Source organism: Montipora capricornis, chromosome 12 (genome assembly GCF_036669925.1).
Source record: "Montipora capricornis isolate CH-2021 chromosome 12, ASM3666992v2, whole genome shotgun sequence".
Classification (NCBI taxonomy): domain Eukaryota; kingdom Metazoa; phylum Cnidaria; class Anthozoa; order Scleractinia; family Acroporidae; genus Montipora; species Montipora capricornis.
In genome coordinates, this window is record NC_090894.1 from 25,465,351 (window position 1) to 25,478,969 (window position 13,619).

Sequence of the window (13,619 nt, forward strand, 5' to 3'; positions counted from 1 at the left end):
TTACCTGTCCTCTTACCACTTAAGTCAAACTCTACATCTCTATGCAATAAGCGCATTCAAAATCTTCTTATGCGTGATCTTCGCGGAAATTACATTCTGTCCCTCAATAAACCTAAAACAGCCAGTTATGGTCTTAATGTTTTTTTCTTACGTAACAGCTAAGTTGGGAAATGCGCTACCTGATTTTGTCCGTACCACTGAGTCTACTCGTTTTAATTAGAGAATCCAAGACCGCATTTTTTACGGTGGCTTTTCTTTTGGATTAATATATCTTTAACTATTATGTATTAAGTTATGTATCTGTATATGCTATGTATTTTAGTTGTAAATGTAATGTCTCGAAGACATTGGCTCTTGTAGTTATTCTGGAATTCGAGATGAAATAAAGTTTATGCATGTATGTATGTTACCTTCAGCAGGGCGCGTGCGTGCATTTTGTAATCTGCGACTGCAGTGCTTATCATATGTCAGATCAAATGACTTTTCTCTTGAATATATAAGCCATTGAAATCTTACGCTATATTGTAATGACAAAGGCGGTCTGAGAAGCTGTGAGTAGGCGTGGGATTTGTCTCATATGGTTTAGGGGCCGACATATCCCTCCCTCAATGCCGTACCGGGAGGCAAGGTCGGTAGCAGAAAGCAGCGAAGGGCCAACTGCATCCAAAAGCGATCGCACGGGCCGAAATCCCGGGATAACTCGTTTGGTACGACGCTCCAGCGCCACGTCTGGAGGTACTGCATTTTTCTCTCGTGTTCAAACATTGCGTCAGCGCATGCGTAAATTAATGTTCAGGCTCTCCGATACCTAGACTACCAAAACAATGAAGATGCTGGTTAACTTTTTACAAGGAATTGAGATTTCAGTTGATTGTACAGGCATAAACGTAACGTAAGAACCGTGCGTGTGTGGTCTTGTCGAGACAGAGGTCAGAGATGGTTTCATGCAGACTGGGACGCCTAAAATGCTCTGTTGTAAAACAGGGCGGTTCACGAGTGAAGTTGTCTCTCTGGCCTTTCTGTGGACGAATTCCAGGACCTACCGATACAATTTGGACAAGTTTTGAAAGCTAAAAACTTCAATAGATGCGGTATTTTGCTGGTAGGACTGGGTGGCCCGGCACTTATGAAAAAATATATATAATGAGAATCGGGAATCTTCCCTTGTCATGGAATGGCAGAATTACCCATAATTCGTTTTGGGCATGAGCCAGGCAACTTAAGAAGCACGAGACTGGCCCTCATCGAATCGCTGAAGCGCGGCCAGAGGAAATGGTTTCTAGCCAAATACTCAGGGGTAGGCCTGGTGTGTGCTGTTAACGTAGAGTTTGGATTTCTGAACAAGTTTTTATCATAGAAAATTCGCGGGAAAGTTGTGCTTTCATTTCGCTGTAATTCGCGTGTCAAAGGAACGGTATAATGTAAATAAGAGAATAACGAGATTTATATTTGCAGATCATCTGTTCTCCTACTACTAAAGTCAAACTCTACATCTCTATGCAATAAGCGCATATTACTTTATAAAAGTTTTTTTTTTTTGCAAAAAAAGGGGTCTTTTAGCTCAATTGAAAAACACGTTTTCTCTTTCGTTCTCTTCTTATGCATGATATTCGCGGAAATTACATTCTGTCCCTCAATTACCCATGATTCACACAAGAGCTTGAACTGTTCTATTCAAATCTCCCGGAGTTAAGGACAGTGCCTATTACTGTTACTGCGCATACGTTGTGCGCATCTCTAGATACTCGGATTCCCTATGGGTGGTGCTTATTAATTCAGGGATATTTTCTCGCGGGTCAAAACTATGCGGAATAAGCAAAACTTAGCAAGTGCTCTTGGTATCCAAAAACAAAATTGACGATAACCATGCATTTTTCAGAGATAATTAAGCTTTAGCTTGGGAAAGAATGCCATACATTGCTTTGTATTTTAAAGCTTGTTACAAATATTCTTCATTAATTAATTAATTATCTTCGAAAAATGCGTGGTTACCCCATTTCACTAACGCTTGTTAAGATCTGCCTTTCCGGCAGAATTAGTATTGTATTGTATTTGCATTATAAAGCTCCGGTCGAACGTAAAATGTTTGTTGACCAACCACCGTGTTTGATAACTTTACCAAACGCTATCAAACAAGCCATCAAACACGCTCTTAGCAGCTGAGTTCGAAAAGGTTTTCGGCAATCTTGAATGAGTTTGACCAAAATCTGCATCGTCATACGCATGCGCGCGCCAAACATAGCGATGTTTAATGCCGTTTGATCAGATAGTTTGATGGATTTCAAATTTTACCAAACATGACCAAACTGCATCAAACAAGGTGGCCAAACGACAAAATCTTTGGTCACCGAACATGTTTGATCATCTTTTATCACCAAACATTTTACGTTTTACCGGGGCCATCAATTTAAAGGTATCTGTTTCCCTGGGAACGGACAACCGTGGAGCATCTGATGATCGGAGATTGTAAGAACATGATCTTTGAAATTCAAGTTGTAAGTGTTTCGGCCAGCCCTCATAATATAAAGATTTATGTCTCATCTTAAGTAAGCTCAATTCAATTCTTTCACGTATTGGAAGCCAGTTCAGATTTATGACATCACTCGATTTAGCGTAGTGTCTAAGAACGAATGCAACACAAGTGTTTTGGACTGGCTGTAAGCGTTTGATTTGATATTCAGGGAGGGCATGGAAAATTGTATTACAGCGGTCCAACTTAGACAGCACTAAACATTCGGCCAACTGTTTCCTAACTTTAAACGGAGCAAGATGGCGTATCTTTCTCAAGACAGCTAAGACGCCATAGCAGAAGGAGAGTAGTTTTGTAACATGTTCTTTCCAATCTAAGTGCGAGTCCAAGTGAACGCCTAATAACTTGGTGACATTCACTCGCTCTAAGGCCTTTCCATTACATTTGATGTCAATCTCTTTCCTGTCTAAAGAGTGGTAACGAGATATCTGGGGTGTAGAGACCAGCATCCATTTAGTTTTCGTAACATTAAGAGCCAAGTTCGATTCATTCGAATATTCTCCAAGACGATTAAGGTTGTAGTTTATGTCAGTAGTTGCTCCTGAGAGATCAGTTACTTTCGTATGGATGTACAAGGTAGTGTCATCCGCATATTGGAAGCACTGACAGTTGGCATTGTTATGAAGGTCTGCTACGAACAAATTAAATATTACAGGGCCTAAAATAGATCCTTGTGGCACACCAAATGCAACATGTGCCATGTCTGAGCGTCTGTCATCAATTTGTACAAAATGACGTCGGTCTGATAGATAGTTTATCATCCACTTTAAAAATGAACCAGAGTAGCCCAGGCGGTGCATCTTTTTCAAGGCAGTACCAAAGCGGACAGTGTCAAAAGCCTTAGAATAATCAGCAAACACCATCAGTGATACCTCGCCTCTATTCATGGAACGTTTCAGGTCATCCCGAATGACCTTTCCTGAAACCTGACATACGGTGGCCGAACAAAGCAGCTTTTTCAATAAATGAGATCAGCTGTCTCAGCACTAGTCTTTCAAAGATTTTTGAAAGAGTAGAAAAAGTTCAAGGTTTTGGAATCTGTGAAATTAAAGCAACGGGATGTCTCTTCTGAAGTGTTAGTCACTGCAATTGATGTAAAATGTAATTTTACCGAACAAATAAATGCAAATCAGGGGAAAATGCTAAACATAGTGACCGAACTCCTGGAGGGGGGACTGGAAACTAGACACTTCGAAGGCTTTTTTCTCGAAAACCAGCCGTACAACCCCACCTCAAAATTTCAGGATTTCCGAAAGCGAGAAAAAATTATTGTGTAAAGAAATAAATAGTTAAATCTGCCAGGCAGGTTTTTCACAAATGACAAAAACGTCGATTTTCGTCTATTTTAATAATAACTGAAAAACTGTCTGATAGAACTTTTTGAAAAAATGTTGACAGTTTTGTCTACATGTTGTTTACTAATTCGCAAAATTTTAAACCTAGTTGTGTGGCTAGGTTTTGGGAAAAGGGCCTTTAAAATGTCTAGTTTCCAGTCCCCCCTCAAGGAAGTCCGTCACTATATTAAGCGTTTTCCCCTGATTTGTATTTATTTGTTAGGTAAAATTACATTTTACATCAATTGCAGTGACCAACACTTCACAAGAGGCATCATTTTGCTTTAATTTCACATATTTCAAAATTTTGATATTTTTTCTTCGGATAACTGTAGTAAGCCACCTTAAATGATATGGAAACGCTTTATTCCCAAAGCGTTTGAATTGGGTAAAACATTGAGTTAGTGGATTTGGTCTATTGTTTATTTCCTTGCAAATCTTGGTTTAAAAATAGACACTTTTCTGACGCTAATGTGGACTAGGCTAATTTGGGTAAATCATACTCTTGGGTGATGGATTAAAAAGAGCGCCTGTACGAATTTTTTGTGGAAGACACCCGCGAAGATTTAAAGTTACCTTAACTGAATGACAATTTTATTTTGGTTTAGATATCCGAATCGGCGAAACTTTTAGGGTAGCCTCGTTCTATATTGTTTCTTTTTTAACTCAAAGGATTCTTTAGGCGACTTTGTTCTCAGTAAGCACACAGCTTTTCCTTTTACAAAGGGTGACATGAGGACAAGTGCGTGTGTTGAATTTGGCTAAACTGTGTTTTCAGATCCAGGATTTTGAACTTAAAACTTCGGTTTTAAGGAAAACAATCTTTGCCGATGAAACTTTGAACATGTGTGAATTTTATTGTCGCATGGAATGAGTTTATAAAATCAACGAACTTGCTGATCTCTGCTTTGGGTATATATGGTGACTATGGTCCACACTAAGATAATGTCATTGATAACTCTCTTCCGGGCGAGAAGTTTATATGGACTGATGGGCGGTAGCTGTTTTTCGATGTGTGCAATAAAAATGACGTCGAAAACTATTCCATGCGTTTGTCGCCGGGTAGTGCTAAGTTTGTCATTAAATTTGAACGAGTTCTCTTGGAATCAGTCTTATGAGATCCTTGAGTATAATGATGTGGAGATGGGTGTTTTTGACTGGTAATATTCTAGCTAATATAGACAAACAACTTTGATTCCCTCCTCTCAGGGAATATTGGTGAAGAGTGCTCAAACGTCGAGGGGTGCTAGAACCGTTCCGTCGGGAATTATCAAATTGGAGTGTTTTCAATGAAGTTGATAAAGTGGGTAGTGTCTTTAATATACGTCTATTGTTTTTGAGCGATCGATTGTAAGAGGGAGTCAGCAAATGCATCGCCACTTTTTACGCTTTAAGAACGAGGTATACCTTGAGAGCTTTTTTGTTATTTGTTTGTATTTTTGAACGGTTTTCAAGCAGATGGGAACTTAGCCATGTAGCCACGCAGCCTCGCGATCGATCGTAGCCACAGTTTGAGCTTGTGTGAGTAACAGAGTAGCCGCAATTTTCCTGGAAGTGTTTTGGAGTGGCAGGGTATTCTCTGTTGAGCCTTGATTTGATAACGAAAATGAAACAAATAGCGGTACCTCTGATTGCGCAGCCTGCTTCAGAGCGGCTTACTTACTTTGCTTATACTTGTCCTAGTTTCATTTGTATCTGTTCCCCGTCACGCAATGAGGAAGGGCAATGTCGGCACCCAGATTAATGCCTGGCGCAGATAAGAAATGTTCGACCAGTAAATATAAATTTCATATTCAATGATGATGCCTTCCATGTACGTGCTGGTGCGTACGAAGTTCATGATATTTGATCATGCGCATTTGCAGAACCACGAAAACCCCTTTCAACCTTAATACGTTTGTCCGAAAGCTTTAAATGGGTTCTTTCAGGAAGTCAGTCAGGAAATCTGAAGTCAGCAGAGTCCAGCAAGCTTATGGATCAGGCCTGTGTTGATAATTTCCAGTTTAATGAACTTTGAAAATGCAGGGAGTTGCGCATAACTTTTAGCACCTCTAGTGAGAACTTGAACCCATTTGGGTTAACAACAAGCTGAATCTGACATTCTGCAGCCCAGTATCCCTTAGCTGCAGCCACGGCAAGTTGTACTTAGCTGGGAGAATTAGCTGCATTGGAGTCGATTGAAACTGGAGGTTGAGGTTGTTTACCATTTACAAAAAAATTCCGGAAAAGTTTTCATCTTGTGAAAAACGTATTCCCTTTAACTCAACTGAGTCCGTTCCTAACCTGCGATCAGGCGTACTTTTGTTTAGAGAGGGTGTCGACGGACTAACCTGCGATCAGGGGTACTTTTCTTTAGAAAGGGTGAAACTATTTAGTCTTTAGAGGTCACCCTCTTTAAAGAAAAGTACGCCCGCCTGGTGATTGCGCGCGAAAATAAAAAATATGGCCGTGAATAGGCTGGAACTGCTGAGACCTTTCAAAACTTGTAATGGAACACAACAATACTGCAAGGCGCTTCTGCAAGGCTGGTTGTACTGCTAAGAGGATATGTCAGTTCTTTTTTCAAAACGATACTGTTTCATCTGTCGTGTGAACGACGAAACCGTATCGATTTGAATACGGTTACTATTTTGGCGCCAAATTTGCACTGTTCGATCCAAAATGGTGAATTTAGTAGGTAGTGCAGCGCTCTCTGATAACATCACGACTTGGATTTGCTAGCGAAAACGGTTCCGTGTAAACACTTCCAAACCGGATCGATTTTGACGCGGTTCCGTGTCAAAATGAAAGCGCATTCGTTTAGTTCCCAGGTTCTCGTGCTCTCATTGATGCTGGGCATGCGCCCTCAAGTAATTGTAAATGGCGGAGGCCCCCCTGCGAAGGGGAATGATGGTCATGGGCCACATTGCAAGCATTTTGCCAACACGACCGAGCAAATCCGCCATAGCGGCAGAGCGTCTTAAACAAGGGTGGATATGGTTTCACGAGAGCAATTTTTTTCGGGGATACGGCGAAAATGGACTGATTGACCGCCGGTAAGAAGTGTTTCATGTCACCTTCGTTCTTAGAGACGTTTGCAGAGAATTTTCTTTTGCTTTCCGTACGTTAAACTTCCTTTAGTTTTAGCGTCTTTCGTTTAACGTATCCACTTCAGTAGACTCCTGTAGCTTCCTTTGCAGCGTTTCTTGTGCTTCCATACTGTTTAAATCGCGTTCTTCGGATAGAAATCACCATTCTTTTTCAAAAATTAGTCATCAATGTTTCTCTGACAATTTAACGAGATCAGAGAGAGAATGTAGCGGTGAGGCCGTTCAATACACACTCTAGCTTAATCGTGGTGAGTGATAAACGCATGTTTTGCATATTGTAACAGTGACGAACCGAATCTGGCCTTTACGTACTATGTTATTTCAGGAGTTTAAGGGGTTTGTTTCCATGGCATCGCCCCAGTCGTCCCTGGCAGCACCTCTGTATGTTCAACGTCTGGAAAAAGCCTTACGTTTGGATCCTTTCCTCAGTTACTTAGATGGAATTTTTAGGGATCCTTATTTGTCAAATATAAGGTAATAAAATAATTATTGTTGAGGTAACATCTTAAGGTTTTTGTCTTGCCAACCACCAAAATTAATTTTGGACCATGGTAAAGTGATCCTCACTGCTCCTACAGTTTAATACAGTTGGCAGCTCTGTTGACGCGGTCACCCCAAAACGCAGACTGCAGACAGTGCAGACCAGGGGTAAAATATGGTTTTACCCTCACTATTATTGAGAGCTAACCATAAACAGGCTAACCTGAATGTTATTTAGGCCTAATTAGGCCAACCGTATGTTATTTAGGCCTAATTCGGGCTAACCGAATTTTCATTTTACAGATGGTCTGCAGAGTCTGCAGTCTGTGTTTTTCAGTGTCCCCTGTTGACAAGGCACCATTTAGTCAACCAAGGGATGATCGCCAACTTATAGGAACCACTGACAGCTTATTCAATAGATGCCGTTCCATCAACTGTCAAAAAGAGGCAGTGTGGTACAGCCCGTCCTGAAATGCAGAGATCCAGGGTTCAAGACCTGCTCTGGCCACTAGTTGAATTTGATCTTGGTAGTCCATAGTTTAACTTCTTGACTGCATTTGTAAATAGCCAAGTGGTTTGCTGGGCCACTTCGGATTCTTAAAAGTTGTTGTTGTTGTTCTATTGTGTATTATTGACGCTGAAAAGTTCCTATGGGTAGTGGTCAATTATTACAGTGTATGTATGTATGTATGTATGTATGTATGTATGTATGTATGTATGTATGTATGTATGTACAGTATGTACATGTGTGTGTTATTTTAGTTTTACCTTGGTGACTACATCTACATGTATTACAACATCATCCTGTTATGTTGTATACTACAAACTGCTCAGCAATGTGAGAATTTGAACTAAGCTTCAAATCCTTGTGTCTAACTCAGGAGAAATCTTGTTTTTATGAAGTGACTTAACCCCACTTCCCTAATATTATCTTTTACCGTGATTCTGTTGATAATTATGTAAAGATGCGAGTTGCCCTATATTTACCACTTTTATGACCTCTTACATCTGCTTGTACTCATTTGTCACTTTTTATCACATTTTAAATTTTGTTCATTCAGGGAATCATTGAAGTAGCAATAATTGGCAGTACAGCTGCCTCCACTGTGAAGGCAGTAATATTTCAGTTGAGGCAAATAGTTTAAACATCCAGATTGACTGAAGTATTGACTTACAGTGCGTTTCACAAAACTTTTGACAAACAGTTTCCGAACTTTGTTTGAAATTCCTGAAGTTCGCTACAAATTTGGCAATTTCACTACTTAGTTGTTATTCAAATTGTGAACTTAGAAACGAAGTTGTGAATTTCACCACGAACTTCGTTGGGAAGTTAAGGAGTTTGTCACGAGAGAAGTTCGCACCGTTTGGTGTAAATTTCACGGAATTTTCTTAGAAGTTGGGGTTACGTTGATTGCGAATTACTGGTTTTAAAATGGGTTATAAAACGTTGAAAACTGAATATTCCCAGATGTCACCTGACACCTGCCTAAAATAGAATACAATTTCTGTCGTGTGAACTTCTACGCATGGTTGCTTAAAAGTACTTTACAGTGAAATCTATCAGAGATAAAAAGAAACCCTATTTTCAGACATACATCATTCTAGAAATAGCGCAAGAAACAAAACATTTCAATGTCATGTTGTTCAACTTTTGTCTTTACATTTCTAGTGTAAACAAGGTAAGAGTCGCGGCATCTGTCTGTAATGTGAAGTCCCAGCTCCGTACCTCTCAAATAATTTACCTTTAAGAAGTAAACATCAAAAAATTAGTCTTGCTTGGTTGAGAAATTGTTTCACTTTGTTTAAATTCATTTCTAGTTATATTACCAATCCAACTTCACCGAATGATGTGAACTTTGCTCGCGACGAACTTCGTAACTTCCCAACAAAATTCAATGTGAAATTCACAACTTCGTTTCGAAGTTCACAATTTGATTGACAATTACGTAATGAAATTGCCAAGTTCGTAGTGAAATTTGGGAATTTCAAACGAACTTCGGAAACCGTTTGTCAAAAGTTTTGTGAAACACACTGTAATAAGATTCAACTTTTGACAATTTGTTTTGGCTGCAAGTACATGTAACAAATGATGAAAGCTACACCTGAGTTAGAGAATTTTACAAATTTACTTAGAGGGTTTCCCCTTGAACACATAAGGATGTTAGTTATAGTACCATTTACTTAACAAATAGATTCCATGTTGCCGTGCGTCTGTTCAGTAATAGATCACAGATGACTTCAAAATGTGGTAAGAACAAAAAAGTGGCACACGAGGCGAGTGCGTCACTGATGTTCTTACCACATTTTGATGTCTTCTGTGATCTATTACTGAACAGACCCACGGCTACATGGAATCTATTTGTTTCATATAATAAAGAATTAAACTTTACACATAAAAGCTGATGGTGACGTCAATCGTGCGTCTGTCCTCTAATAGATCATAGGCAAGAACCAATCAAAATCTGTGAATAACTTGGGGTATTATATAAAGTTGTATAGACCACACCTCGATTTTATGGAAAATTTCTTTTAAAAGGAAGTGCAGCCTATACAGTTGTGCAAATTTGGTACTCATATTTCACTTGGTGTTTATAGTTCTACTGGTTTTATTAATCAGTTTGTAACTGATGATGATGTTTGGAACATCTAAACATTTCTTACAAATGGAAAAATGATATTGGGAATTTTTTTTAAAACTTCTGATTTTTGTTGCTGCTATTTCAACCAAGTGATTATAGCCAATAAATTGACGTATGATTATTTGTTTTTTCAGTGAAGATGAGAGCGAACTCAGTGACAATGAGACCCAACAACCCGGCAAAGGAGAAGGAGTTGTAAACGGTGGCACCAATGGCTTGACGATTAATGGATCATTGAGTCGAGATGGTGGGTCCATCTTTCAATCCTTTTGCAACCAAGATCAGTATCAGGTTTCTGTAGTATTTGAGTAGACTGAGGTTTTTATTGGACTTGGATTGTGGGTGTGCATGCCTGGGTTGTGAGGGTTAGAATGCTTGGAATGGCAATTTTTTAAATTAAAATTAATTGAATACTTTGTGATGTTTATCAACATTATTACAAACATCTTCATCTACATGTTTATTTGACTCATTTCTGTAGCTGCAAAGGTTGTCTTATGCACTGCAAGTCTTTCTAAGACATCACTGCTAGGCTGGCATTTTTTTGCTGGGGAGAATAGAACAGACCAAACACCCTAAAAAAAACCCAGGAAACTCTTTGTCCCAATAATACTGGGAATTCCGTGCCCTAAACTGAGTATGCATCTAACCAGGTGTATTTGTGAAGGTTACAAAGGGTATACTGTCTACCCATCAAACAAGAGACTCTTGTATATCTCAGGAACCAATTATTTGTGTAATGCAATGCATTTTTTCAAGTTTGATCAAACTGTTTTGGAACAAAACTGTAACCTTGATGAGACGGAAATTTAATATTTGGTCTGGTGGTTAGGGCATTGGGTTTGAATGTGGTTGCCCTGGGTACAAATCCAATTCTAATCTCTGGTTTGGATTTGTCAGTCATGTTTCTCTCAAGTTTGAATTGTTTCTTCCAGATTATTAAAAGTGGGGTGCCTGTCAACTAGCTTGATAGCTAAGTGCAGTTCCGCTCTAAAAAAAACATTCACTTTTTTTTTTACATCATGCACCACAGTTTCATATCTTTGATTTGATTGTGGTTGTTGTTGTTGTTTAATTGGCTATACAGAGCTTAGGATTGACAAGACAAGGTTGTACAACTTCAGCAAAGTGAAAAAAGACAGAAGATGGCTAAAGGTAAAAAAGAGAGATCTCTGATGATGTTTGTAGTCGGGTGAAGTGGCTAGAGGAGTCATTATTATTATTATTATGGTTAAATATAATTTTTCAATGGTCACAGCTGTTCTTCATGGTTGTCACTGATTACATTTTCAAGGTCAAATAAATTTCACAGTTGGAAAGTTCCATCCAATTTAGGGAAAATGTGGGTTTTTAAAGAAAAGTCGCAATGTTAACTGTTTTCAATAATTTAGTATCTGTTTTCTTACAGGAGGTGCTCTTGAGTGACAGCTCAGACTCTTCTTGTGATGAGGATGATGAAGTGCCATTGACTGAGAAAGACCTACAAGAGATGCTATGGCTACACAAGCAGCAAAAGATTTCTCAGCAAATGTACTACATTGACAAAGATGTAAGCACTTTCTCCTAGCAAATAAATCCTTTGAAAGAGTACAGTATAATGGCTGTTATGGCAAAAGTGTCTCATTGTTGTTCCTTTAAATCAATGGATGGCTCTAGTTGCTGATGAATATTCTGTGAGTTGTGTGAGATTAATAGCTTAGAGGGAGATACTTCTGTGGTTTATAAGGCTTGTAACTTTCTTTTTGGGACTGTGCATTCTAGGAAGCCAAGCTGCTGCCTAAGAAAATTTTCCAGGACCCTTTGGGGCTCCCAACATTAAACGTTAGTAGTCCCAAGTAATTTTTTCAAGTGCCAGGAATTAATTAATTAACTCAGTGCCCCCCACACCCCCCTCCCCCCTGAAGTCAAGTTGTCTGCCCTAGTTATAATAGTATGAAAGATTTAAAACATGTCACAGATGACTTACAATGTACCAAAAAACTGGTTTGTACTTTATGACAGTAAATGTTGTATTTATAAATGAAGTGAAAAAAATCAAATCACCTATTTTTACAATTTAATTTACGTGGTGTAACAACTCTGTTTATCTACAAGATCAAGGATGATAGCAGTCACAATTCTTGATCCTGTCCATCACTGATCAACATTTCATGTCGGAATAGTAAAAATGAAAGTGTACTTCATAAAGATCCAGGTATTTGGGGTTAGGGAAGAACTTTCAGTTGTCAGTGGGAGATACAGCATCGCATCACGGAAATGCATGTCTAATTGTATCACTGAAATGACTACCTCACTTGAGTGCCGAATGATGACACGAAAAGCTGGGATCAAATTCATGATCAAATTGCGACCGGGCAACCGTTAGGCAGCAGCCTTGGAAGCCATCTTTTTATTCTATATTAATGGGGACATAGTTTTTCAGTGAGTGATTAATTAACCCATTGACAAGTAAAATCGTCTGGCGTTAGACAGAGTAAAATACTAAGTCTGGCCGGTTTAGGCCGGTTTGGACGTCAAAGGGTAAAGATAAAATTAAAGGCAAAACTTGATGAAAAGAAGTACTTAAGTTTGTTTGGGTGAGAGGTGTCCTGAGAAGGACTGTTATTGGTGACATTGACTAATGTTTTGATAACCTGAGTGGAAGTCATCTTTTAAAGTGACTCTTCAGGAGCCACATGAGTCTCATGATGATTTTGCTCAGGGGCTGGTTGCTCAAAGCCTGGTTAGCACTAACTGTTGGTTAACAAGTATCAAAACCTATAGGTTTCCATGGTATTTAATGCTGGTTAGCGCTAACCATGCTTCAAGCAACCCGGGCCAGGTTGTGGAAACACAAGTCACAAGTCGATGTCACCATCAAGAGGATTTGAACCCAAAAGAATCATTGCACTAATTTGGCACCAAACCACTATGCCGTCAAATCTCCTTTTAGGACCTAGTAACATAAGCATTTCACTTATCCCATTTTCAGCTTTTTAGGTACCAGCATTACAGTGCCAGCTTGCTATCTAATGAGGACAAGTACCACGAGTATCAAAAACAGGCTGGCTCTAAAAAGCTAAAAAGAAAGAAGGTCAAGGATGGTAGGTGTGGCTTAACCATGTGCACCACACATTACTTGAATCACAGGGTCACAGTATATTCATGTTGTAGAGAAGAAAAACGATATTATTTTTCTGCTTATGTGACATTTTTTTTTTATTTTTCTCACCTTTCAAGTGTACTGTAACAGTAATGATTATTTGTGGCCCTGAGAACCACAACTGCTTCCAGGTGACATTTGCATATCAGGACCTTAACTGTAACCAGTAACTCCTCATGTGGCTGAGGATGCCCTCACTTGACTAGTACAGACTTTAATTTGTCTGGGATAAGACAGTAAAATCTGTTAAGTCTCACTCCAGAAGTCAATGGGTTAAGCCTTTGCAATTTTTGTTGTTTTTTCTTGCAGATAACTTAACACCTGCTAAAGAGAAGAAAGAAAAAGATAAGATGAAAGTTAAGAAGAAAAAACGAAATTCAGACGATCTGGTAAGTATGAAATGCA

At 39.0% G+C, this 13,619-nt stretch overlaps 2 protein-coding genes across 2 annotated transcripts in view; one reads left to right on the plus strand and one right to left on the minus strand.

The window, feature by feature from the left end:
- Positions 1-2,361: 2,361 nt before the first annotated feature.
- On the minus strand, positions 2,362-3,231 carry LOC138025547 (uncharacterized). Its single transcript, XM_068872744.1, has one exon. It carries the CDS (start codon positions 3,229-3,231, stop codon positions 2,362-2,364), a length of 870 nt encoding a protein of 289 aa, XP_068728845.1.
- Positions 3,232-6,713: 3,482 nt separating this feature from the next.
- Positions 6,714-13,619, plus strand: part of LOC138025939 (chromatin-remodeling ATPase INO80-like) — a 37,714-nt gene continuing 30,808 nt past the window's right edge. Inside the window, exons 1-7 of the mRNA XM_068873082.1 lie at positions 6,714-6,899; positions 7,279-7,427; positions 10,207-10,319; positions 11,160-11,227; positions 11,481-11,621; positions 13,044-13,155; positions 13,524-13,603. Coding sequence (XP_068729183.1) covers positions 7,300-7,427; positions 10,207-10,319; positions 11,160-11,227; positions 11,481-11,621; positions 13,044-13,155; positions 13,524-13,603 — 642 coding nt within the window. The 5' untranslated portion in view covers positions 6,714-6,899; positions 7,279-7,299. The remainder of the gene's footprint in view (positions 6,900-7,278; positions 7,428-10,206; positions 10,320-11,159; positions 11,228-11,480; positions 11,622-13,043; positions 13,156-13,523; positions 13,604-13,619) is intronic.